The sequence below is a fragment of the Petaurus breviceps genome, unplaced genomic scaffold, assembly GCF_028583685.1.
Source record: "Petaurus breviceps papuanus isolate PSGF00001 unplaced genomic scaffold, PetGlider_PUasm1.0 220, whole genome shotgun sequence".
Lineage (NCBI taxonomy): Eukaryota > Metazoa > Chordata > Mammalia > Diprotodontia > Petauridae > Petaurus > Petaurus breviceps.
The window spans coordinates 24,245,627-24,271,258 of NW_027185876.1; the positions used below are offsets into that span (position 1 = coordinate 24,245,627).

Genomic DNA, 25,632 nt, shown 5'->3' on the forward strand with positions numbered 1-25,632 from the left:
TAATAACTAGAACCAATGAGTGGAAGCTATTGGGAGGCAGATTTTAGTTCAATGTAGGAAAGAAGTCATCAAAAATTAGAGCTTTGCAAAAAATCAAATGGGCTACCTCAAGGAGTAATGAGTTCCCTAACACTGGATGTTTTCAAGCAAAGGCCAGGGCATGCTTTCTCAGGAATATGAGAGACCAGATTTGTAATTGAAATGAGAAAGTGCGGACTGGTGGCTTTCGAAGTCCCTATTGGATCCAGGGTCTAAGATCAAAAAGAATTGCAATTTTAAAATAAATTGTATTAGATTTTATTTATAAAAAATAATTTCCACATTGCTCTGATTGAATTCTTTTATGTCTAGGCAAGTTTGTTTTGTTTTGTTTTCTGGGTCTTGAGCTTATGGACCTGTACTAGTTTGTTTGACGCTTTTAGTGTATGAATGGCCAAAGAGCAACATTAGAACCAAATGAGATTTTTCTGAGATATATGTGAAGATCTTGAAATAAGCACAAATGGGAAAATACCATCACAAGTTATACTAAGGTAATGATTAAAAAGGAAAAATCCTATTTTTGTCTTTTTTTTGGTGGGGTGGGGGGAACAATCAGGGTTAATTTACTTGCCCAGTGTCACACAGCTAGTAAGGATCTGAGGTTGTATTTGAACTCAGGTTCTCCTGACTCCAGGACTGGTGCTCTAGTCACTGCAACACCTAGCTGCACCGTCCCCTCCCAATTTTATTTTTATGAGAAAGTAAGATTTCAAGTGTAAATGAATTAATACAATCATGGCCAGTTGTATTCAATAAAATCACTGTGTTAGGCAGACCAGTTTCAAAACAAAACAAAAGAGCATTTATCTTATTCACGTGTTGGATGTAGATGAATTTTGTCTCTCTTGGTCTGGTTGCTTCCATCTGTTTTATAGTATTTCATTTAGAAAAAAAATTCTATTCTGAGCTGCAAACTCTTTCCAAGACAGGTTGTTCTCAACTGAGGGCAAACACCTTGATCCCACCCCCTGATACCAAGGGCTCTCGTACAATGGCAGCAAATGGGAACAAGTGGGAAAAAACTCAAAGTTTGTACAGAATGTGTGGATCAAAAGAGGAAGAAACAAAGAAACTGCAAAACTTAAGGGGCTTAAAAGAACTGACCCCCAGGGGCAGACATCCAGGCATGAGGTGGTCCCCTGGGCAAAACTCTTTTTCTCCCTAAACCAGTTTTCCCTCTGCTTCCTTCCATTATTTCTGAAAGTCTCCCACTGAGGATTCATTTGTGGGAACTAGTACTTGCTTGATAATGATATGGTATGATATGATATGATATGATATGATGTGATGTGATGTGATATGATATGATATACGATATGATATGATGTGATATGATATGACAGGATATGAAATATTATATGGTGTGATATGATGCAACTTGACATCACATTATGATATAATATGGTGTAACATAATATAATAATGTAATAATAAGAACCAAAGTGAGGTAATATCAATCATTCATATATTTATGTGAAATATTTTCATCAAATTACCTCTATTCCTTAACAGGGACCAGTTGTGTTGCTCAGCTATGTTTAAAGCAACTTAGTTTGGGTTGTTGTAGAGATTGTTTTAGTTTTGGCTTTTTGAGACTAGGACTTTCTAGCTTGCTCAAGCTAGAAGAGAAGCAATCACTTGTAGGCCTGGTCAAAATTCTGATTGATATGAGTGCCTTAGCTTGTTCTGGACTGACGTGGGCTGGTTGGCCCCTCCTTAGGCAGCCTGGTGGCCCTCTGCTCCTTGGAGTTCACCCTAATAACACAAGATTTAGTGTAGATGCCCTATAATAGGCTTTAGACCTACTATAATATATAATATATAGACTACTCACAACACTGGAACTCAAGCAATCCACCAGCTTCATCTTGCCCTCCATCAGGTATTACAGAGCCCAGCTTTTATAGACTATTTCTAAGTAGGGTCCCTTATATTAAATCAATAGCTTTTCATTATACATGGTAGGCACTTTATAAAGTTGAGTGGATATCAGCAAATGATCTTATCGAACAAGAATAGATTGCTCCTTTCCTTGTTATTTAAAAGAGTTTCTACTTCAGGTCACAACCCTTCCCCATAAACGAGTTTGTCTTGATCCCCAGCCGATCATATTAACAGATGAAAAGTGACCAAATGCTCTGTTTCTCTTCCTAGCTATGTGGATCCCTTAGAGCAATTTGACACCCAGTTGAAGACGGCAGAGGAATGTTTTAAAAATGTGTTCTCCATGCCTGATATAGAAACACTAAAAGAAAGGCAAATGAATCCAGATGACCTAGAGGACATTGAGGTAGCATTTTATGCTATTCATTCATTGCAGGTGGAAAGAGAAGTGAACCAGGGGTAAAGAGAGATGGATTCTACTGCCATCCCAGCCACAAATGAAGTGATAGTGGGCAAGTCATTTAACCCTCTGGGTCTCATATTCCTTAATTGTGAAAGGTGGAGTTTGGGGGAGAGGGAGGCTGCACCCAGACGATCCCTTCTAATGTCAACATCCTAGAAACCACAGAGGTCCTCCATTCCTTTCACCAGATGTAGTTCCACTTCCCTTGCCCAAAACCATTCTCTTGGTGGCCACCTTTCTCCTGGGTCTGAGAGGACATCTGACTTCTATGCTCAGATGTGACTTAGACAAGGATTGATGGTCAGCAAGTATATTGCCCCGAGGTCTCCTTGGTAAGAGAGGCAGATAGGTCCATAGAGATTTCTACATGGCAAGGATACAAGGCAAAGGGTCCTGGATTTTGAGAATGATGTGGGTTCAATTTATATTGTTGTTTAGTCATTTTTCTACTGTGTCTAACTCTTTGTGACCCCATTTGGCCCTTTCTTGGCAAAGATACTGAAGTGATTTACCATTTCCTTCTCCAGCTCATTTTACAGATAAGGAAACTGAGGCAAACAGGATTAAGTAACTTTCCCAGAGCCACACAGTAAGACGTCTTCCTGACTCCAGCCCAGTAGTGTATCCACTGTGCCTTCTAGCTACCTCAAATTATATATGATATGTCAAAATTAATAATATATCAAGGGAGCTAGGTGGTGCAGTAGATAGAGGATAGCGCCTGGGATCAGGAAGAACTGAGTTCAAATCTGACCTCACATATTTACTAGCCATATGACCCTGGATAACTCACTTAATCTCTGTCTCAATTTCCTTGTGTGTAAAATGGGGATAATATCACTCAATATGCAGGGGGTGCTGTATCAAACAAGATAATGTTTGCAAAAGCACTTAGCACAGTTCCTAGCACACAGTAGGCACTATATAAATGCTTATTTCTATTCCAGAATCCTGGTTCTTATTATTTAACCTCTCTGAGCCTCAGTTTACTCACCTATAAAATGAAAGGGTTGAACTAGATGATTTCTAAAGTCCCTCCCACCTCTAAATGTATTACCCAATGAGTTTACAATCCCCACTGAGTGACTGGAGAGGAGAGGGACAATGAGAAAGGAGACTGAATGGCTGGAAGAGAGCCTGGTGTTTAAGTGAATGAGCAGGGACAAGCTAATTAATGAAAAATGCTTAAGACAATTGGAGCAGAAGCAGAAAGAGGTGGTCTGGATGAGAAAACAGAGTTCTCTAGTCCTTCTGTTTCTTCAACATCAATAGGCTCACCTGTTACAGGAAGGGTGATATTGGCATTAGCATCTCCTCTACTTGAAAAAAAATGTCATCCCTGGATCCCAACTTCTGCCCAGATTGTGAAGAATATAAATTCATTCATGGTGTGATTTTGCCTAAAGTCAGCTCATAATTCTGGTTTCCTTTTCTCTCTAAGCAACTGTACCAAACTATTTTAACCACCTTTGAGGACACACTTCTGATCTTGGTTTCAAAAGACCTCTACAAGCTACAGCTCTTAATGGTAAAGTAGGCAACCCTAAGAAGGGTGATTTATTTCTGTTTAGCTCCTGAACAAAAATTGGAAGTTTATATTTCTGTCATATGTCCAGGAACCCAGACATGTTTCTGTTGTTGTCCCCTGTCTCCCATTTCCCTTTAATTTTCTGGTGGTGACTCTCAGCATCTCTGGAACTAGGTAGAAAAAAAGAAAAAGAAAAAAGTTTAGCCTCTTCTACAGAAATAGAAAACAAGGCCTGGTTTCATGTCCCATCTCTGAGAAATCCTATGTGAGTTTCTAAGCCTCCTCGGGAGACTTTGGTGACTCTCCAAGACTCATCTGTAGAGAGGGTGGTCACCTGCATTGGGAAAAGTATCTCCTCACTTGAAAATTCCCTATATAGTATCAAGAAAATCATAGATCCAGTGCCTATCCCTATAGAAAGATGAATAGAAATAGTAAAAACCAAAAATTAATGTCACTGATCCTTCAAGTAGAATAACAGTCCTGTTACTGATACTGGAACTAATATGTACTGTTTTAATATGTGTATATAAGCTTGTTTTGAAGAGTTAGGAGTAAGTATATTCTATGATGTAATCTGCAATATATTCAAATTCCTGCAATAAAGAACTCCCTTATAATGGCACTCTATTGTATTATCATTTAAATGTAAGTCTCTTGAGGGTGGGGGACTGCTGTTTTTCATCTCTGTATACACTATGCCTAGCACAGTGCCTTACACACAATGTGTTTAATAAATGTTAGTTGAATTGAATAGACTAAAATAATAACATTTCTTTTCAAGTATTTTGTATTTTACAAAGGACTTTCATCATTTTAGAACAGACCTATGAAGGAGTCAGGCTAAGTATTATTAGCTCCATTTCATAGATGAAGAAATTGAAATTTGGAAAGAGGCTAAGGGGGTTGCTCAAAATCATGTAGCTTATCAGTGTCTGAGCTGGGAATCAAATTCAGGTGTTTAGATTTCAAGTGACAAGTTCTTTCTATTATACTATAGTTTTCATGCTATATGGTGTTTGTGTACACATACATGTATACATATATACATACATATATATGATATATGCAGCTAGGTGGCACAGTGGATAGAGTGCCAGGTGTGCAGTCAGGAAGACTCCTCTTTTAAAGTTCAAATCCAACCTCAGAGACTTACTTTCTGTGTGACCCTGGGTAAGTCACTTAACTCTGTTTCAATCCCTCATCTATAAAAATAAACTAGAGAAGAAAATGGCAAGCCATTCTAGTATCTTTGCCAAGAAAACCCCACATAGGATCACAAAGAGTTGTATGTGACTGAAAAAATGACTGAACCACAAAATATATAGCACATAGTAGGCACTTACTATACACATATACACACACTCTCACACAGATATAGGTGTATTTGCTCTCACTCTCCAGCACACACGGAGGTAGCGAAGCCAAGGAGTGGCCCCATATCATGGCTAACAATCCACACATCTACTAATATTGGACAATGTCACCTCTGGTAAACACCCCAGAGTGCCCCACCCCTTTATCCATGTCATATCCAGATGCAGAATCTTGGGCTGGAAGACCTCTGGTTCTGATCCAGTGTGGTGATTCTAATGGTGGTGACAACCAAGGTGTTTGCCTTGCATGGTAGTGTTCATAGCAGGTGTCTTGGTGCCCTCCAAGAAGATCTATGAAAATTGAGGAGCTCTAGCTTTGTTGTAGGGACAAAAATCACAGATGTTTTCTGAGCATGCAGTCAAGGTAGAGAGACATTCCTTTGAGGACCAGGATAAAGAAAAGCAAGATAAGGGACGATTTCCAAGAAGACTCTTGGGACTCAGGTGGAACTGAAGCCATGGTCATAACAAGTACTTTAGTTGTCCACATTTTTAAAACTCACCCAAACCTATATTTCAAGACTGTCTTATCGAACTTGTGGCCTGGAGTCAGGAAGACCCAAGTTCAAATCCATCTTCAGACACTAGCTGTGTGACCTTGAGCAAGTCACTTAACTTCTGCCTCAGTTTCCTCATCTATAAAACAGGGATAATAATAGCACCTAACTCCTAATTTTACTGTGAGGATAAAATGAGATATTTATAAATAGCTCCATAAATCTTAAAGTGCCATACACACATATATAGTATATATATATATATATATATATGTATATATATATATAGTAGCTATCATTGTTATTGAAGTGAGTGAGTTCATATGTTTAATCCTCACTATAAATGGGATAAACTTAAATAAATATTTGAAGGGACCTCAAGGGTACTTTCTTGCTTCGTATAAGGACCATCTTTAGGTCAGGGGAGAGAAGGAGGGAAAAATATAAAAAATGCATAGCAGAGAATAAAAGAAAATTTAGAAGGAAGCATAGAAAGCAGAGTAGCTTTGAAAATTGTGTGTAGTACTTATATAGTTTTTCTAAAAAGTAAACTGTGAAATGTAAATCCATGGTTTTACAGCAAATCATCTTTTTATATTATTCTGTGCACATGAAAATGTTCTCTTTATGGTCTTTATGTATTTAAGTTCAAAAAAGAATTTTATAAAAGAAAAAAGTAAAACAGACTAAAAGCAATGTATTATTAATGTTATTGATATTATTTATTATTCATAATGTAATATCAGTATTATTGATTGATAATCTGTTATTATCCCTTAATTTCCCTGAACCTTAGTTTCTTTATCTGTAAAATCAGAGGGGAAGAGAGTGAGGGTTTGAGCTAGATAACCTCTGAAGTCTAGAGACATGATTGATCCCTATAACCCTACATTAACCTATCTCATTTTGCTGAGGACCACAGAGGTTAAGAGATTTGCCCAAGTTACCCAGTGAGTAGACCTGGGAGTCCATTCTAGGTCTAACCCTTGGTCCAGTGTTCATTCTTTTGTTTCCCTTGCATTCCCAACAGGAAATGATCATATGGATGAACAGAGAGACCCATTACTTGCAGGAACGAGTCATGAACATCATAAGCAGAGTCTTAAAGTATTCATCCAGAAAAATTAAGGGATGTGTAAGTCATAAGAGATTTTTTGCCCCCTAATTCTTTTTTTTTGCTTTTTGGAGAGGGCAATCAGGTTTAAGTGACTTGCCCAAGGTCACAAGGCTAGTAAGTGTTAAGTTTCTGAGGTCAGATTTTAACTAGGGTCCTCCTGACTCCAGGGTCAGTATTCTGTTCACTGGGCCACCTAGCCACCCCTTTGCTACCTCATTCTGCAGGCTGTATTTCTGAAGTGCTCACGCTCTCCTCCACCCCAATCCTTCTGCCTGTAGGGTAGAAAGTGAGTGAAAGAGAGTATGGCCACAAATTTTCTAGTAGGGATTCCCCATCATGTACAGGAGTCAGATTATTCCAAGAGGTTATAGACAGATTTGTTTAAGGACCTCTGGTGTAACTTGCACCTTGCTATACATGAAGATGAGAGCATTGAAACTACTTCTATAAACTCTTCCTAATGGTATAGAACTCAAAGGTATAAACTAGGCAGGGTGACTAGGGCTTAGTGCCATGGCAGAAAGTTTTGATGTCACCAAAAGTACCTTCCGGAGGGTACTTCCCTCCCTGGACCCCTCCAACCCCTAATATTGTCTAAAGTCTCTCCTCGGCATGCTCCCTCCTCTGCCTGGCACCAATGCCCTGGCTAAAGCAATCTCATTCTGGGATGCCTCCTCCCTGTTCAGCAGATCTAAAAACCAATGTGTCCCAGGGCACTTCCTGCCTCCCCTCCCAGCAGCAATAATTCAGATGAACTCCATCATCTGCTGCTGCTGCCATCTACCCCGAATGCAAAAATAGCTTGCCCTATCTCTAATAGTATCCTAGTCATTCATTAACCATAATTAAATCAATAATTTATAATTAAATTATTAGATTGTTGCAGACATCATCTGGTGCTGGTGTCTGAGATGCCCCATGCTATAGAGAACATATTAAAATAACTAAGTTCTCTCTCTCTCTCTCTGTCTCTCAGACAAGTATTGATGCACCATGTATGGGTCAGCTGGCTGCAGAACTGGCCATTTTATGTAATCATGAAAATTTACCGATTGTTATCCAGTCTTCTTTGGCAATGTATTACCTTCTCTGCATTGTAAAATACCAGAATGGTAAGAGGGTTCTCTCAGCCATTTCAGTTGTTCCAAGATGAGGCAAAGATTTCTGGTCTGGGCTCTTCTATTCAACACCTGCTAGGGTAACTTCAATGGCTGAGTTTCTCTGATAGCCTGCATTGGCCTAAGACCAATACTTTTACATTTTTTTTACACATTCACAAGACCTGGACACCTGCCTTTTTTCCCCTAAAATCTCCCAGAAGAACCACTTATCTTTTGGAGTTTTGAAGATGGTCATATTCCATTTGCATCTCCAGTCTATACCATCATGTGCTTAGAAGAGCTTTGGAGGAACTGTGGGGCTAAACAGGGCGTATTATTACTTCCCCCACCCAGGTACCATAGGGCATCTTTCAGTGCCCTAGACTTCATGACATGTCCCTCCAGGCAATTGCAAATGTGTTTACTTTCCGCCAGCTCCTCTCCCACTTTCATACCCTTGTACCTATGAAAAGTGATAAAGGGGAGAAGAGAAAGATGGGGTGTATTTGGGCATGAAGGTTAAAAGATTGATAGCTCATGCACACACACGCACACACATATATACACACAAACAAATACATATGTATGTATTAAGGCAAACATACAGAGAAGGAAGCCCCCTTTATTATTACACTCTTTCCCTAGAGTTAATGCTTGAATTCTCTACCACAGTCACTGGAATTTGCCTTTGCCTAAAATACTAAAGCTTAGAAGCAGCTTACTAGAAGTTGAAAAGATGCAAGGCCCCACAGAGAACAGCCAGATTTTCCCCACATTTTCAGTCTGATACCAAGAAAAAAAGCATGTATAGCAGTATTGTTTGGTGGAAAAAACACTAGATTCTGAGTCAAAGGACATTGGTTAAAATCTCAGCTCTGTCAACACCTTGAGCAAGTCACTGAACCTCTGTGGGCCTCAGTTTCCTCACTTGTAAAATTATGGAGTCAGACCAGATGACATCTAAGGGCCCCTCCAGCTCTACATCCATGAAGGATATTTTAACATTTGTCATTCAATCGCTTTGCACTCATGTCCGACTCTTCGTGACCCGATTTGGGGCTTTCTTGGCAAAGATACTGGACTGGCTTGCCATTTCCTTCTCTAGCTCATCTTACAGATGAGGAAACTGAGGCAAACAGGGTTAAGTGACTTGCCCAGGGGCACACAGCTAGTAAATGTCTAAAGCCAGACTTGAATTGAGGAAGATGAGCTTTCCTCACTGACAGCAGGCTGGAGGCGGGGAGGGGGATTTATGCACTATGGCATCCCTAGCTGCCCTATTTTAACATTAGCTGATTTTATGATCTACTACTTCAATGTATAGCAGTATTGTTTGGTGGAAAGAGAACTAGATTTTGAGTCAAAGGACATTGGTTAAAATCTCAGCTCTGTCAACACCTTGAGCAAGCCACTGAACCTCTGTGGGCCTCAGTTTCCTCACTTGTAAAAGTATGGAGTCAGACCAGATGACATCTAAGGGCCCCTCCAGCTCTATATCCATGACTGCAGCAGACTTCTACTAAAACTCATTCAATGGATCCATTCCAGATTTTATTGACTTGCTACCTCTCTGTTTCCCAAACTGCTGACCTACCATTGACTCTCAATTGGTGGTGTTGTTTTAAACATTCCTTCATGCACATCAAGAGTCATAGAAGCAGCCCATCTGAGAGTCTGTGGCATGTGGGATCAATCACATAATCTCCCAATTTCCCTATACCACAGCCTGACTTCTCTGAGGCCTAAGCTACTCTCTTCCAAAGTGCTGGTTCTATCAATCTATGCCAATTTTCACACCTAATCTAGCAATGAAGTCAGCATCATTGAGAAAAGCAATGCAAGTTGCTGGGCATTAAACATTACAGTGTTTCTCCCAGAATGAAAACAAGAACATTAACATGAACCCTTTTTCTATACAGAGGATTTGTGTACATATGTAATGATGGACTTGCAAGCACCAGAAAAATACAAGTGCTTCAACCCTCTTGAAAATGACTTCGTGCCTACTATGTTTCAGAGAAACAATGCTGCTATCGCTATGGTAACTCAACCTTTGATGATTTATATCCTGTAGACTAAGCATTGAGTCACGTGAGTTTAATGGCACAACATTGTTCAAATCATTCTTTTATTTGAATGTTTCTAACACATTTATTTGAGGAGGTATGAAGGAATGACCTATAATCTCATTGGTACAGGCAATTTCTTGTGTGGTAATGTCCTTCAGCAATGCCAGTAGGCAATTCATCACTAAATTAGAGAACTTCTTGGAGACAAGGAGAGGTTACACGAATTGTCCAGGGTTACATACCTCATATATCCCAGAGGCAGAATTTGATCCCAGGTCGTCCTAACTCGAAGGACAGCCCCTCTCTCTACCATACTGTACTGCCATCTCTAACATGCTATATTACCTCAGTAAAAAAAAAAAAGTTTGGAAACTGAGGGAGAGAGAAATTGAGTAGAACTCAAAACTTTCTAATGTTTGAGATTGTATAGTAAAGAAAGTGCTATATTTGGAGTAACAAAACCTGACAGTTTCCTAGCTCCAACACTTGCTACCTTTGTGATCACTGGGAAATATAAAATTCTGAAATCCACCAGGTGAGAGCTGGGTGATAGGGACACCAAAGGTGAAATGCAACCAGCCCAGGAAAAAGGGCTTGGTAAACTCCCACACCAGAGGGGTTAATCCTCCCTGAACATCCCACATCTACCCCCACCATGGTAAGACTTCCCCTGACAGAACAGGAAGATGAGAACAATCTGTTCCAAAGGTCATCAAGGCAGCTGAAGCAGGTGCTGTGAAGCACTTAGGGCTTGCTCAGATATCACAAGGTATATTCCAGGCCATGGCAAGCCAGCCTGATTTTTGTATTGATGTTGGGCTTTGACGACTCTGGAAGACAGAATGAAGCTGATGACTTCATGCAACTCTGCCTCACTTAAAATGAATTCACCTGCAAATCAAGACATCGACTCATAATATTACTGGTCTTCTAAAAGGAAGGACAACAACAGACATATCTTCTGGTTTGTCATACTTGAATCAACAATTCAACTCAAAACACAAAGCCTATATGGATGGAGCAAGGACTATAGTCATGGTAGCATGCTAGAAATTGAGGAAATAAATGTAGTCCACAGGGTTCCTGTAGGGCCCAGCTTTATGTTTCCTCCTCATTCCTGAAAGGGACAAAGTCAACAAACCTCATGGATTGCCCTGTCTCCATATCCCTGGCTCTTAGGGTAGGTTTTTCTCTTCTCTCTAGTCTACTCCCTTCACTCTCCTTCTCTTTGTCTATGGTTTTGTCAGCTTGCCTTTCTCTCTAAAAGAGGAAATGCTTAGCCTCAAGCCCCACTTCCTTCACCCCAGTTCCAGACTCTGGGTCATTTCAGCCAATAGAAATTAAAGAAAGCATATGAGAGACAGACAGAAAACCCCAAGGGTTTTCTTGTTGTTTTCCAAGTTTAACTATGAAGCCTATAGAATAAATATCTTATAAAATACATTCCAGAGGGTCTCTGACAAGCAAGCCAGGAGTGGGGTCCCAGACTATGTATTTGTGGAATGGGTGGGTGATGGGGTTGTGGGTTTCTCCTTTGTGATTAAGGCAAAGCCTGGATGACTCCTTTGGGGGGGTACTTATCAATGGGGATTCTTTTTCTAATATCAATTGCCCTGGCTGGTTGCTGAAGCCTCTTCCAAATCTGAAACTTTGTGATCCTTTTTTTGTATTCTTCCCTGGGGGAGCCCTCCACTCAAGAGGTAGTGAGTTTACTTTTGAATAGTTTTAATCATTAGGAAGTTACGTAAATCAGCCTCACTTGCAGCTTTCACCCATTACCCTTTTTTTTTTTAAAGCAATTGGGGTTAAGTAACTTGCTCAAGGTTACACGGCCAGGTGTTTCTGAGTGGATGCTAAGTGTCTGAGCCCGGGATTCGATCTCCAGGTCATACTGACACTGGAGCCGGTGATCTTACTCGCTGTGCTACCTGGCCGTCCCTCACCCATTAGCCTTTATGTTTAAGTAGAGGAAATCGAATTCCTCTGCTACAGGGTAGTCCTTCAATAGTTGAAGAAAGCTGTCATGTCCTTTCCATTTATTCCTTTGCCCAGGCTGAATAACCCAGGTTCCATTAGCCAATACTCACATCACATAATCTTGAGGCTTTTCTCTATTCTAGTCATCTTTCTCTTGATCCTCTCCATGACATTTTAAATTAATAGGAAATATTAGTCACTCAATATTTTTGTCATGATGTTGTTGCTTCATGATGTTAATTCAAGTATCCTTCCTTGTTGAAGAGTACCAGTGACATCAGGAGGGTGATGTCTTGACTTGCAAGTGAATTGGATTTAAGTGATAGTCAAAAAGTAGAGGCAAGTGTGTTCCATCATCACCTGAGCCAGGAGGTCTGGAGATGGCTCAGGATGCAGTGGAAGACCTTGGCCCTTTTATTAATAATAATAATAAAAGTCGAACTGGAGGGGGAAGACAAAACCCTCAGGGTTGCTGGTCAAAAGAGAAACGGTTAACTATTTACATTCACTCTGAGTCAGGAGGACCCAAAAAATAACCATTAAGTAGTGCTTGGGCAGGGACTTAATGTGCAATCCATGAGATCCAGAGTGAACTGGGTTTAGGCTTGGTCTTTGAGAAAGTAATCTAGCCAGTAAACCCCAAGTTAACTAGTTAGCTTTTGGCCGTCAAAAATTACCTTCCTTTAGGAAGAACACAGGTAAGGTAAGAGAAGTGGGGGGAAGGAGAGGAGAAGCTGAGTCTGCAACTGTCCAGCTGGGTCCCTATTCAGGCAGCTTGGACTCCTCACAGGTTGTGGTTTGTCCTTCATTCTTGAAAAGGACCATGACATCAGGGAGGTGATGACATGACTTGCAGTTTATTTTGATTTGAGGAAGGGAGGGCTGTGCAAGGTCACCAGCCTCACTTTCTCCTCCAGAGCCATCTGGATCCAGTGGCCAGGTATCGATCAGGATGACTGATTTTTTTTTTTATTAAAGGGGTCATCCTTTGATTAACTTCTTAAAGAGCCTATTCACTGAATGGGCATTACCTCACTCTAAGTGAGAACCTGAAAAGACCTTACTTTAAAAGGCCCAGGTCTCCCAGTGTATCCTAGGCTATCTCCAATCGTCCTGATCAATACCTGCCCACTGGATCCAAATGGCTCTGTGTAGTAGCAACCACACTGCCATAGTCAGGATGGCTGCTATCACAGGTTCTTAGATCTGCTTTACTAGGAAAGGGTTTGTTTAAGGGGTCAACTATCTTAATTACATTCACTAATTCAGGGGAAAAGTCAGCACCCTGAACTTCAGAGAAAATGCAAACAGAGAAATAAAGACCAATACGCAGGACTCTGCCTGGATCAACTATACACTTTATATCAAGTGGATATATACCTGGATCAAGACAGCCTTTACACCCCAGCAGTTGGGGAACTCTGAGCATATGGACAGTCAGAATCTCAACCAGGGAACCACAAGAACTTTCTCATAAGTGAGCCCCCAAAGCAAAATATCAACTCAGAGTATATATACACTTCTCAGAGCCAGAAGGCATCACAACCCTCAGTTGTGATGCTGTGTTTTAAGTTGTGAGTTGACTCAGTGCCTAATTAGAAATTAACAAAAGGTGTGAAAGCCTTCCTAAAAGCAAGCCTCCCCTAACCAAGCTTCCCTTAATGGGCTCCATGTGAGGCCAATTAATGGGTGGGGGATTATCTTAAATCCCATTAACCATTACACTCTGGAAGAGAAAGAGAGGCTCTGACTTTGCATAGTTCTCCTTCATTCAAATCAAAGTCAATTGCAAGTCAGGCCATCATCTCCCTGATGCCATGGCCCTCTTTGAGAATGAAGAACAAACCACATCAGCTGAGTAGCATCTCTCCCCTTTAGTGAGGTTAGTGAGAGAGGTTGTTAGGGAAGGAAAGATGGATGCACTACTTTTGCTCTGCGAGAACACAGGATCATATATTTAGAATGGAAAGAACCTTAGAAACCATTGCACTCAACCTTCTCTTCTTAGAGATGAGGAAACTGAGGAACAGAGAGTTTAAGTGATTTGCTCAGGATCAGACAACTATTAAGCGTCTGAGAGAGGATTTGAATCCAAATCTTTCTGATTCCAAGTTGAGTGCTCTGTTTACCACACATAGTACTGCCTATATAAAAAGGGAAACTTCATAGGTTATGATGAGAACAGGTTCCTCAGATATATAGGGGGGCTGCTTTACCCACCTTTGCTACATAGTTCCATTCCTATGAATTTCATCTTCCATATTTCAGACACTGACGTGTTTTGTGTCCTCCTCTGCATGGTATCACTGTGACGGGATGGAGCAGAGTCCTTCCACATCCACCCCAAGTCCCTTTCAATACATCCCTGTTACTACTCTACCTCTTGCATCTCCAGACTCTTGATAGTCTCAGTTTCCACCCATTGGCACCCAGTCTGGGTTTGCACAACCATGGTGCAGAGAAGTAAATATGTTGTGTTCCCTCTTACCTTCATTGTATTCTGTCTCCCTTCTAAATTCATCACCCTGCACAGATAGTCTTTCTATCTTTATTTTTCTCTAGAGAAGGAATCTGCTTTATGCTAAGGAATCAGGCTTCTCTCTGACTGATGGGTTGTTTCCTTTTTGGTTTCAGTATGTAGGCAAATACTTGCCATCATACCTGCTGAATGACTTTGTCTATGGTCTTCTGAAGAAAATTTGCAATTCTCCATTGAAGACTGCAAAGAAAGCAGCAACCTTGTTGAAACTGGTTCTAGAGGACCATGGCTTTAAAGTGACCAGGGTAAGAGCCTTGGTTAATGATAGCAAAGTACAGATTCACTTGGGTTGTTTTGGTTTTGGTTTTTGGGGAGGAGGAGGGAAGTCTACCATAGTACACATCCTCCTTTTTTTCTGTCCTTGCCTCTTGTTATAACTCATAGGATGATGGATTTAAAGTTGGAAGGGGCCCTTAAAGGTCATCTACTCCAACCCCCTCATGTTATATATGAGGAAACCAAGACCCAAAGAGGTCATGTGCTTTACTGTGGTAGGATACAAACTCAGATCTTCTTGGAGCTCTCTGCCTGTCATTGATCTGTACTCAGACAATAAGGTTTTCAAGGGTCCTCAATTATAAGGGTCTTTACTGAACATTATACAAAAAAGGCACTGGTAGAGTAGAAGGAGCATGGAGTCAGAGGACCTGGGTCTGAATCTTGGGTCTCTCTCTATACTACCTGTGGGATCTCTTCACCACTATGACCATCAGATTCCTCACCTATATATCAAGGGCACTGATATTCTTCATCTCTAAGATTCTTTTTTGTTCTAAGTCTATGATCCTAGAAAGTATTGATTTATAAGCTTTCCATTTTATAAAGGAATTCACCATACACCACCACACATGGTCAAGGTGTTATAATTAAATCTGTTACAACATACTTATTAGCACATATTTTTTTTTATCAATTTACAGTTTATAGACCACTTTTCTCACACCAGTCCTGTAAGGTAAGGACTTCAAGTATCAGGGCTGTACCTAGCCAAAACCAAAACTAGGTCAAACTCCTATGAGTGAGAGAGGAGACCATGCAACCAGATAAGAGTACAATTGTCCTACTGGACATCCAGAGCATTGCAGGGGAGAGGCATAGTGCTGGTTCAGAAGAGAGTCTCTGAGGAACAAAGGTTTATTGTGCAAAGAACCAGTCCCATAGAGGGTACAATCATGCTAGTGTGATTATTTAAAAGGGTCAAGACATAGTTTCTGGGTAATTTAATCATTTTATTAATAAGGTCAGACTGTTATTAACAAATGAATGATCATTTAGACATTTCTCTTAGACCAAAGATGATCATGGCAGTAGGCTCACAGTTCATATACCGTTCAAAGAGTAAGTATTCTTGAGGGGTGGCAATCAACTCTGTTTGGATAACACAATGGAAGGTGAGATACATTAAAATGAAGGACTGAGAGTGATATCATGTCACTTGGACCGAGAAACTATCTCCATACTCAGACTACCCACAGTCTTGGACTATCTAGACAAAAGGATCTGTCTCCACCTAAGCTCCACCTAAGTAGAACTCAATGGGGTTCCTCACCTTAGATTAAATTCTTTGTAAATGGGGTCTGACCAAGATTAAGAAGAGTTAATTCAGTCTCATTATCAATAATGTCCTTCCAGAGACTGAACTTTTAAAATCAGAACTTTGGAAGAAGAGAACTCTGAATCTTCCCCAGATTACTGGTTATTAATAATTATTTCTCTCACTGGTAAGGTGCAGCTGGTATCCCAGAGAATCTCATGAGTATGATTGTTTTCATAGAACCCATAAAAACATGAGGTGAAACACAGAGATAGTGGTTGATTTGCAGAAGAATCATTTAAAGACACTTTTCCAGGGAAGAAAGTGTAGGACTCAGAGGCAAAAATTCCATTTCCCCCAGGTTAGTTAGACTCTACCTAGTATTATTTTCTCCATTTAATAGATGTGGAAACCAAGTCCCAGAGACAAGTTAAAGGACTTGCTTAAAGTCACATGACTTATGGTGAAGTTGGTTTTTGTTTCTATGTCTTCAGTCTTAACTTCTGAAGGAAGCCAGGAGATGAAGAGAGCTTTCCACGAATAAAGGAAAGCAAGTGAAAATGTACAGAGTAGGAGGAATATCTAGTGCAAGGAACAGCAAGAAGTCCAGTATCACTGGATCACAGAATACATGGAGGAGGAGTAAGGTGTAAGAAGCCTAGACAAATAGAAAGGGGTTAGAAATTAAGGGTTTTAAAAGTCAAAGAAAGGCTTTTATATTTGACCCTGAAAGTGTTAGGGAGCCACTGGAGTTTCATTGGGGAGGGAAGGTGGAAGAGTAGTGATGTGGTCAGAACTATGCTTTAGGAAGATCACTTTGATAGCAGAGTGGGGAGAAACAGTATGAGAGCCCAGGACAGAGCCTTGGGGGAAACACTCTGTTAGTGGGTGACTCCTGGATAAAGATCCAGCAAAGGTGACTAAGGAGCCATCAGGTAGGAGAACCAGGAGATGGTAGTGTCACAAAAACAAAGGGAAGAGAGAATCACTGAGAAAAGGGTAATCCATAGTGTCAAAAAAAATTCGGAGCAGTTACGACAGATGAAAATGAAGAAAAAGCCATTACATGTGGCCACTGATAACCTTAGAAAGAATGGTTTCAGCTGAATGAAGAGCCAGACTGTAGATAGTTAAGGAGGGAGTGAGAGAAAATTACTAAAATACCTTGCATTACCAATCTGATGAGGATTTTTGTGAGGATCAAATAAGAAAATGCATCTTATAAATGTAAATAACATTAACATTGGTAGCATTGAGGTAACATACTGGGTAACACACGGATGGAGTTGTTCATCAAGTTATTTTAACTGATTTCATGAAGCTGACATACTTTATTGATCATGACAGAATTGATAATAAAACATCAGGTATTTATTAACTACTTACTGTATGCAAGGTACTGTTCTAAGCTCTATGGCTTAGAAAGGAAAACGAAAGAGCTTGATTCTACTAGAGAGAAACAATGTTTATGTGTAATTTGAATCCTCAAGTCAACAACATTTACTAAATGTCTCCTGTGTTCCAAGCCCTATGCTAAGCACTAGAGAGATCATTAAAAATGAGGTTGTCAGGTCAGGAAAACCCTCCTATAGGAGGTTGAACCTGAACTGACACATTTTAAAGGAATTTTACAATAGATGGATCTGATTTTATCATTTTATCAAACCTGCAGGTTCACGCCTTCCCTTAATCTAATATTTTTAGCATAAAATGCTTTGGTTTTTACCCTTTTTCCTGTGAAAAGTTTTAAATTCTTGCCTCCAGTTCTTGATTTCCATCCTCCCAAGAGAGGTGAATTGTGTGACGTTTTGCCAGAACCTCAAGAAGTTTAGTGCCATATATCATTCATAACCAAACAATAGGGAGGTCAGAGGAAACAGTTTCTGATGTGCTATTTCTCTTCCAGGCAGCTCATATTGTGGATTATATCCATAATCAATTGACTATTGAGTCACCTAACACTCCAAGGCAGGCGTTGCTGCAGATGGTCACCTTGTTGACTCGCTCCTGCCCTCAGAAAGTTGTCTTTCAACTTTTGGATTATATGTTTCCAGTAGACAGGTGAGAAAATTTCTTTTGTTAAGGGCATGTTCACCTAGACCTTGTAAATGTTGCTTTCTTGATGCCTGTATTTTAGGAACATCATCATCCCTTAAAACAGCAGTGGATTTTTCTGGCAAATGGGCATTTTCTCATTATCCTTGAGGGAAGTCTTGAAACATCTATTGTAATGGTTCTAAGTGTTCTTTTGATTTACCAAGAGGAGGCTTCTCACTTCTACCCACTAGTAAGATAAACTGAAATTTTAGTTGCTCAACCACACATGGAAGTTTCTAGTTATCTGTGCCCTTAATTCATAGTATGATCCAGGGCTATGTGATCTGGGGGTTTTGAGAATGGAAAAGGTGGGGCATAGGAATGTGCAAGAGAAAATTTAACAGGGAGCCTGGTAGGGGAAGAGTCAAAGAATAGAAAGTTTTTCATGGAAAGAACAACACTCAAGGTTCCTGATTCCTCTTAAGGCAAGTGGATGTTCTCTCTTGATTATCTCTCATTCTTATACAGAGTTGATTACATGTTGTCTCCTCCATTAGCCTGAGAGCAGGAACTGTCTTTTGCCTTTCATTGTGTCCCCATAGCACAGTGCCTGGACCATAGAAGTTCCTTCATAAATGCTGGTTGACCCACTTATTGACAGTAAACTATAAACGTAGCGTATTCAGTGTGAAGGTAATAAAAAGAGATAGAATAATTAGAACCAAGTGAATATAATTAGACCCTGTTTCCAGGCAAAAATGAATAAATCTCAACACTAAGACTTAGATGGTAAAAAAATAAGGGTTGGACTAGGACTTTCCATTTGGGGAGGTCATGTGAAATAGTAGGAATCAGTATTTCTGGCTCTGCTCACACACTAGCTGTAGCTTCATCTCTATTACTACCCTTCTATGGGTCTGAGTATCTTCATATGAAAATAAGGGGTTAGCCTAAATGATGTCCCAAGTTTTCTTCCTTCTCTAAGTGTCCTTTGCTTCTGATTCTTGACCAGAGGGATCCTGAAAATTAAGCATCTGGAGAGGACAGTTTAACAGTTAAGAGATTAGGTGGAGAAGCATAATTCAAAGTCAGGACTATCAGCCTTGATTCAAGGGAGTAATGAGGGGAGAGTGGGATTCCAAATTAGGCAATGGAGTTCTAAGTAACAGGTTAGACCAAAGTCTACATAATATAAGTTGGATAAAAGGAGGCAGACCTGAGAGTAATGGCAGTCCAAGATGGCATAGATGGTCAAAATCTGGAGGATTAAACAGAAAGCACTAGTCTAGGAAACATAAGGGTAGAAGGAACCAAGGGACTAATAAGACATGACGGGAGTCAGGAAATTTACACATGGAGGGACTGATCATTGGGTCAAACACTCTGGCACAGAGGGATGAACTAATAAGTGTTAGCATTCCAGAAAGAGAACAGTAAGAACCTGGACCAGCAGCAACAATGACCTTGCTGTTGAATCATTATCTTCTGAGATAGAGACTCCTTCTATGTATCCTGTTTAATGCCACAGAAGTACCAAGCTATTGGATGGGAAGGGGGTGGTAGTGGACCCACAGGCATAGGTACGTCTACCTAGAGGAGCAGAATACATGGGTGATAAGCCAGAAGTCCCTTACTATGGGGTAGGCAATATTTAGAGGCAAGAGAGGAAAATGGATTTGCCAATTTCACTTTCCTTTGGAATCTTGTTACAACCTTTTCCAAGAAGTTCCAAGAAGCTGACAAGTCACAAAACCAATTGGAAAAAAGAAATTATTTTCTCTGTTTGGAAATTCAATATGATTTTTTGTGGTGTATAAAAAAAAGTAAAACCAAGGCTTCTGATTCCTGTCCCTTCACTTTTGAATGAGTGAAAAAAAAACTATTTTTTGAGCATTTACTATGTACCAGGTAATGAGGATTAAAAAAAAAAAAAGACAGTTAGTTCCCACCCTTAAGGAATTTGCATTCTAATAGGGAGAAGACAACACATGTAGAGGAGTAGTGCCTAGGGAAGGGAGTTTGGGTCTAAGGAGTGATAGAGATAGTGAGTTGATTCACTGTGCCAAACGCAAAAGGTGGAAAGTAGTAGAGATTGAAATCTGCAGTGGAAGGTCCCAAGACAAACAGATGATGAGATGTCCTTGGGGGATGTCCTTGGTGGATGGCAGGCCAGATGAGATGTAAAGGTAAAGCATGGTCTCCTAGGGGGCTAATTAAGCTAGTCTATACTCAGTCCATCTCCAATCAGCTAGGTTTGGCCCTAGGATGGGAGCTCCAAAGATGAGTGTATCAGCTCTCCAGGGACTTGAGGACATGTATCCTGGAGGTCCAGGATACAGAGCTTTGGGTCTCATATGAAGGCTGTAGGTTCCAGGTGGAAAGAAACAAGGCAGTGAGATGACCTCAGTAGGTGACCTAAGTACATTCCCATGTTGCTTGCTAAATGCAAGATTAATGTGCACAATGGATTTTAATTTTTTTTTGTGGGGGAAATACTTTTTAGTTCAGTTCTGGAGATGTGGAAAGCAGTTAGTTCAGAACCAGACTCCTCATCTCTTGTGATGAAGACAATCCTTACAGTGCTAAAGGGAAAGCCTGGAGAAGTGGAAGGAAGCAGAACTCCAAAGCGTTTTTCCCTTGATGATACCAACATGATGCCTGTGACAGTAAGTCTTATGTCCATCATTTCTAAGGTTTGCAGAGTTACCAGCAGCAATGCTCCACTCATGACCACTACCAAAGAATCAGTGCCCTAGGCCAAAGTATTATTTCCCTACAGCAAATTTAGCTGACCTATATGCTTTTAAAGAATCATAGAGCCCAAAGATTATCAAGACCAAATGCTCTCTGAACCCACATCCATAATTCTTAGAATGTTTATGTGGTACAAATACTGCAGATCATACCTAGGGTCAATGGCACTAACAGTGAGCAAAGCTTCAAGGGAAGGGAGCAAGGGAATTTGCTTCTGTGTGCCAGGCACTGTGTTAAGTACTTTACAGATTTTACTTCAGCCCCAGGAGAATTGGCAGCCCTGGAACATTACCTTTGTCACCTGCCCCTTGGGCCTCCCCATTGGTCCCCTCTGGGTCAAATTTGTTTCTGAGCTACCTTGCCTCCCAGAAGGCTGCCTGGGGACAAAAGGGTAGGCCAGAGAAGCAGTATGTAGGGAATAGGTCCCCACTCCTTCACTGTCAGTCCTTCAGGTGAGAGACAAGTTCAGAGGAAGGGGAAAGCTTTTCTGGAACTCTAAGACATCTCCAGTGAAGGTTGGAATGTCTGATGAATCAGAGCATCCACATTGCTTGGTGCTGAAGATACAAAGGCCACAGCCATTCTTTGTTGTTGTTCAGTCATGTCAGACTTTCCATGACCCCATTTGGGGTTTTCTTGGCAGAGATGCTACAGTAATTTGCCATTTCCTTCTCCAGCTCATTTTACATATGAGGAAACTGAGGCAAACAAGGTTAAGTGACTTGCCCAGGGTCATACAGCTAGTAAGTGTCTAAGGCTGGATTGAATTCAGGTCATTCTGACTCAAGGCCTGGCACTCTATCCAATGAGCTACCTAGCTCTCAGAAACAGTCAGTCTATGAGCATTTATTAAGCCCTTACTATGTGTCAGGCACTGTGCTTAGTAGGAAAACAATCCTTGCCCTCAAGGAGCTTATAGTTTTATAGAGGAAGACAATACATAAAAGCAAACTGAAAAGGGGAAGGAAGGAAAAAGTACCTGGCATGAAGCATGATGAAGCAGTTCAGAATTGTGTAACCTGGTAGGAAAGGAAAAGATGACTGACCTCTGGGACATTTAAAGGAAAAAGCTTTGCAAAATTAAAAAAGCCAGGTAGATATGAGTTATTGGTACAGTCCTGGGAACATTCACTGCAAAGTGAGTTTTTGTAGTTTGAAAATAACAAGTTTGCTTAAAGTCCAGAGTCTGAACTTTGGAGAACAGCTTCCCCTGGGTGACATCAGCATGATTTTATTTTGCAGGATTCATCTCCCCAGGAAGACAGGCGTTGGAGTGGGTGGTGTCCTTCCTTTTATTAACTAAGACTGATTGAGAGCAGTGGGATGCGAAAACGGGGAAGCCCAGAATCACAGCTGATTGGGTCTCATTTTCTTTCCTTTTCTTTTTTTTCCCCAGGCAGCCCAGGCTCTGTGCATCTTACTCTCTGTCCCTGAGTACAAGAAAGCAGCAGACCAGTTTTTCCCTGAGCTGTTAATTGCCCTAATACTACAACTCCATTATAATAGTGAAATGAAGCTAAAAAGAATTACAGAAGAGTGGTAAGACACCAATCCTAAGAATGATAGTGAAGTTCTAAAGAGCCATCTACCATCCTTTGCTCCCTGTTTTGGCTAATGTAGGAATTTGCCTAGCACAGCATGGGTAATGCAGTCCTTTCCTCCTCTACCAACCAGGAAAAGAATAACATGGACTCTCTCATGTTAGTGAGACCAAAATATTCCTCTTTGTCAAGGATTTTTAAACTAGGGTTTTTTAATTTGTTGGGGTTTTATCATAAAAAATATTTTGATAACTATATTTCCATATAATTGGTTTTCTTTGTAAGCTTATGTACTTTATCTTATTTATATAAAAATATTCTAAGAAGACATCCACAGGATTCATCAGATTGCCATAGGAGGACATAAAAAATGTTAAGAGCCCCTATGCTATGTGAATGCTTTTAGGGGTGGGGAACCTGGGGCCTTGAGGCCACATGGGACCTTCTAGATCCTTGGGTGTGACCTTTCAATGGAGTCCAAGTTTTACACAACAAATCCTTTGATTGGGGGGATTTGTTCTGTGAAGTTTGGATTCAATCAAAGGGCAGCACGTGGGGACAGAGGGTCACACATGGCCTCCAGGGCGCAGGTTCCCCACCCTTGTGTCTAATACTATAAGATTTATCTATTAAGGAGAGAATGGCCTGGTTATTCTTTGTAGTTTGGGGAGGCATCTTTATTGGGCAGTACATACTGTGTATGTGTGAGCAAGTGAGTGTGTGTGCATGTGTATCAGCAATGCAATATTCACAATGCCTATGGAAATTACAGATATGCTGATGTAATTATCCATCACAAAATATATCAGGCTTGCTATATGGGGGAATAAGCTAGAAAACTTATTAAAATACCAAAAGACTGAGTCCCAAAACCAGAAAGTGAAAGCCATCAGAGTAGTTATGAAATTGGCACAGGTAGATAAAGTAGAAAGCACCCACATTCTCAAGCCTTTAAAACAGAACAGGCTACCTCAGGCAAAGGTCCTCCTCTCCCCACTCACAGCAACCACCCAGCGTCCAGGAAGCGTGCTCCCAGCAGCTCCGGCCCCTGGCAGTCCTCAGCAGGAGTCCTTAGCAGAAATTCTGGCTGACTCAAAAAGGGCTTCGCGCTGCCACTGCCGCTGCCTCTGCTGCTGCTGCCGCCGTCGCCACCATTGCTAGCCACCACAGGAACTCTAGCTTGGCTTCCACTTCCTCTTGCTCCTCCCTTTCCTGCTACGTCAGCAAGTCCAATGGGGCATGGAAGATCTTTAAATCCCATAACCCTTACAGCATGCAAGTGTGTTTGTACATATGTGTGTTTTGAAAGGAGTTGAAGACTCTCAAATATGAGAACTAAAACACTGCTGCAAAGCATTTCCAAATCCAACCAATCTCAGTTCAATTCTGCAAACACATATTAAGCACCTACTGTTTGCAGAATACTCTGCTAAATCTAAAGAAAAATGCAAAGTTTAGATAAAAAACAGTCCTCATATTCCTGGAGTGTACAGATTAGTAGGGAATAATGACAACATACATATATATACTATATGATCAAGTGTTGTACCAATTAAATGGGACCAAGTAAAGTAATTCAACTTATTGACATACCCTAAATCAGTAGCTGTCAAACTCAAATAATTCCTGTTCCTTCATATTGATTTAAAAAACCATAAATTAGCATTACCTATGTTTTATTGTATTTTATTTTGTTAAATATTTTCCAATTATATTTAATTATGGTTACAGTTGGTAGTGTCATAGTCTATTTGTTTGACACCTTGGCTCTAGATGCATCTAGCTGGCTGAGGCTGGAGTCAGAAAGACCTGAGTTCAAATTCAGCTTCAGTCACTTCGTAGCTGTGTGACCCTAGGTGAATCATTCAACCTTTGTCTGCCTCAGTTTTTTATCTGTAAAATAGGGATGAAAAGAGTACCTACCTCCCAGAGTTGTTGTGAGCATCAAATGAGATAATATAATTGTTAAAAAGCACTTACTTAGTATAGTGCCTGGCACATAGTGAGCACTATACAAATGATAGCTATTATTATTAATTATTATTATTGTCATTACTATATTTTGCAACATTTCACATCTATATGCAGTATATCTTCCTTTTGTTGTTTTCACTTATTTTACCCAATTTCCATTGAGTTCACAAGATTTTAACACAGTCTTTAATTCTTCATTATGAAACCATACCTTTATTATATTAGATATTGAATATACTTCTAATAAACAGTTCTCTCACTACCACCCCAAATCAAGCCTTGATTGCAGCACATCGGTTTTCAAAAGCAACTAAATCAAGTGAGTTTACAGAATATTTAAGCATATTTACCTCTAGCTCTTGAGTGAATAACTTTCAGGATGTATGGCATGGTGAACATCATTTTGCTATGTTCCATCTCCATTTTGGAATTTTATTTCTGTACATCAAACTTCTCAGTATAATGCCATGTCTATAGAAGTTTATTATTCCATCAGTGCAAAAAAAAAACTTCCTGACACAGTAGAAATAAAAAACCCCTCAAAATATTTAGGGCAAGAAGGAGTAGATGTTTTACAGTTTGACAAAGATGACTAAATCTTACAGGCTCACCTACTGACAACAGTTCTAGTACAAACTCAAATGAAAAAGTGATTTTCTCCAGTAAAAATTACCTTTTCCCAATCTTCAGTACTGTATTGTCTTGCCTGTGCCAAGCTTTTTTTTCTTCGTTGTTATGGTTAGGAATGCTATGTTTTTAAATTGGTCTTCTTAATGTCCTTTCAACTTTAGAGTCATCCCTAACAACCCTTATAACTGAAGGTCTTTGTTTTTCAGGATTCTTTGGGGCTATTTTCAACCATCTTCTTGGTGTTGTTTTAAATTTAATTTAAAGTTTAAAAAGATAAAAGGGATCAATGAAACACGTGTATATAGAATGAAATTTAACACTCAGTTGGCAAATTACTACCTATAAGTGGGGAATCCACAATCAATAAATTAATATTTATTAAGTGCCTACTATGTGCCACATAAAAAGTTAAAAGATGGTCCCTGCCCTCAAGGAACTACAATCTAATAGGGGAGATACATATATACAAAGCAAGCTATATACAGAATAAGTAGGAAATAATTAACAGATGGAAGACACTGGAATTAAGAGGTGTTGGGGAAATCTTCCTGTAGAAGATGGAACTTTTGT

The 25,632-nt window shown here is 40.1% G+C and overlaps 1 protein-coding gene across 1 annotated transcript in view; it reads left to right on the forward strand.

Annotated features, from left to right (window-relative positions):
- Nucleotides 1-25,632, forward strand: part of MROH9 (maestro heat like repeat family member 9) — an 81,917-nt gene that overhangs the window by 21,235 nt on the left and 35,050 nt on the right. Inside the window, exons 4-12 of the mRNA XM_069094517.1 lie at nucleotides 2,197-2,332; nucleotides 3,831-3,917; nucleotides 6,821-6,925; nucleotides 7,884-8,019; nucleotides 9,927-10,048; nucleotides 14,688-14,837; nucleotides 18,033-18,187; nucleotides 20,667-20,910; nucleotides 22,314-22,432. Of these exons, the coding sequence (XP_068950618.1) occupies nucleotides 2,197-2,332; nucleotides 3,831-3,917; nucleotides 6,821-6,925; nucleotides 7,884-8,019; nucleotides 9,927-10,048; nucleotides 14,688-14,837; nucleotides 18,033-18,187; nucleotides 20,667-20,910; nucleotides 22,314-22,432 (1,254 nt within the window). The remainder of the gene's footprint in view (nucleotides 1-2,196; nucleotides 2,333-3,830; nucleotides 3,918-6,820; nucleotides 6,926-7,883; nucleotides 8,020-9,926; nucleotides 10,049-14,687; nucleotides 14,838-18,032; nucleotides 18,188-20,666; nucleotides 20,911-22,313; nucleotides 22,433-25,632) is intronic.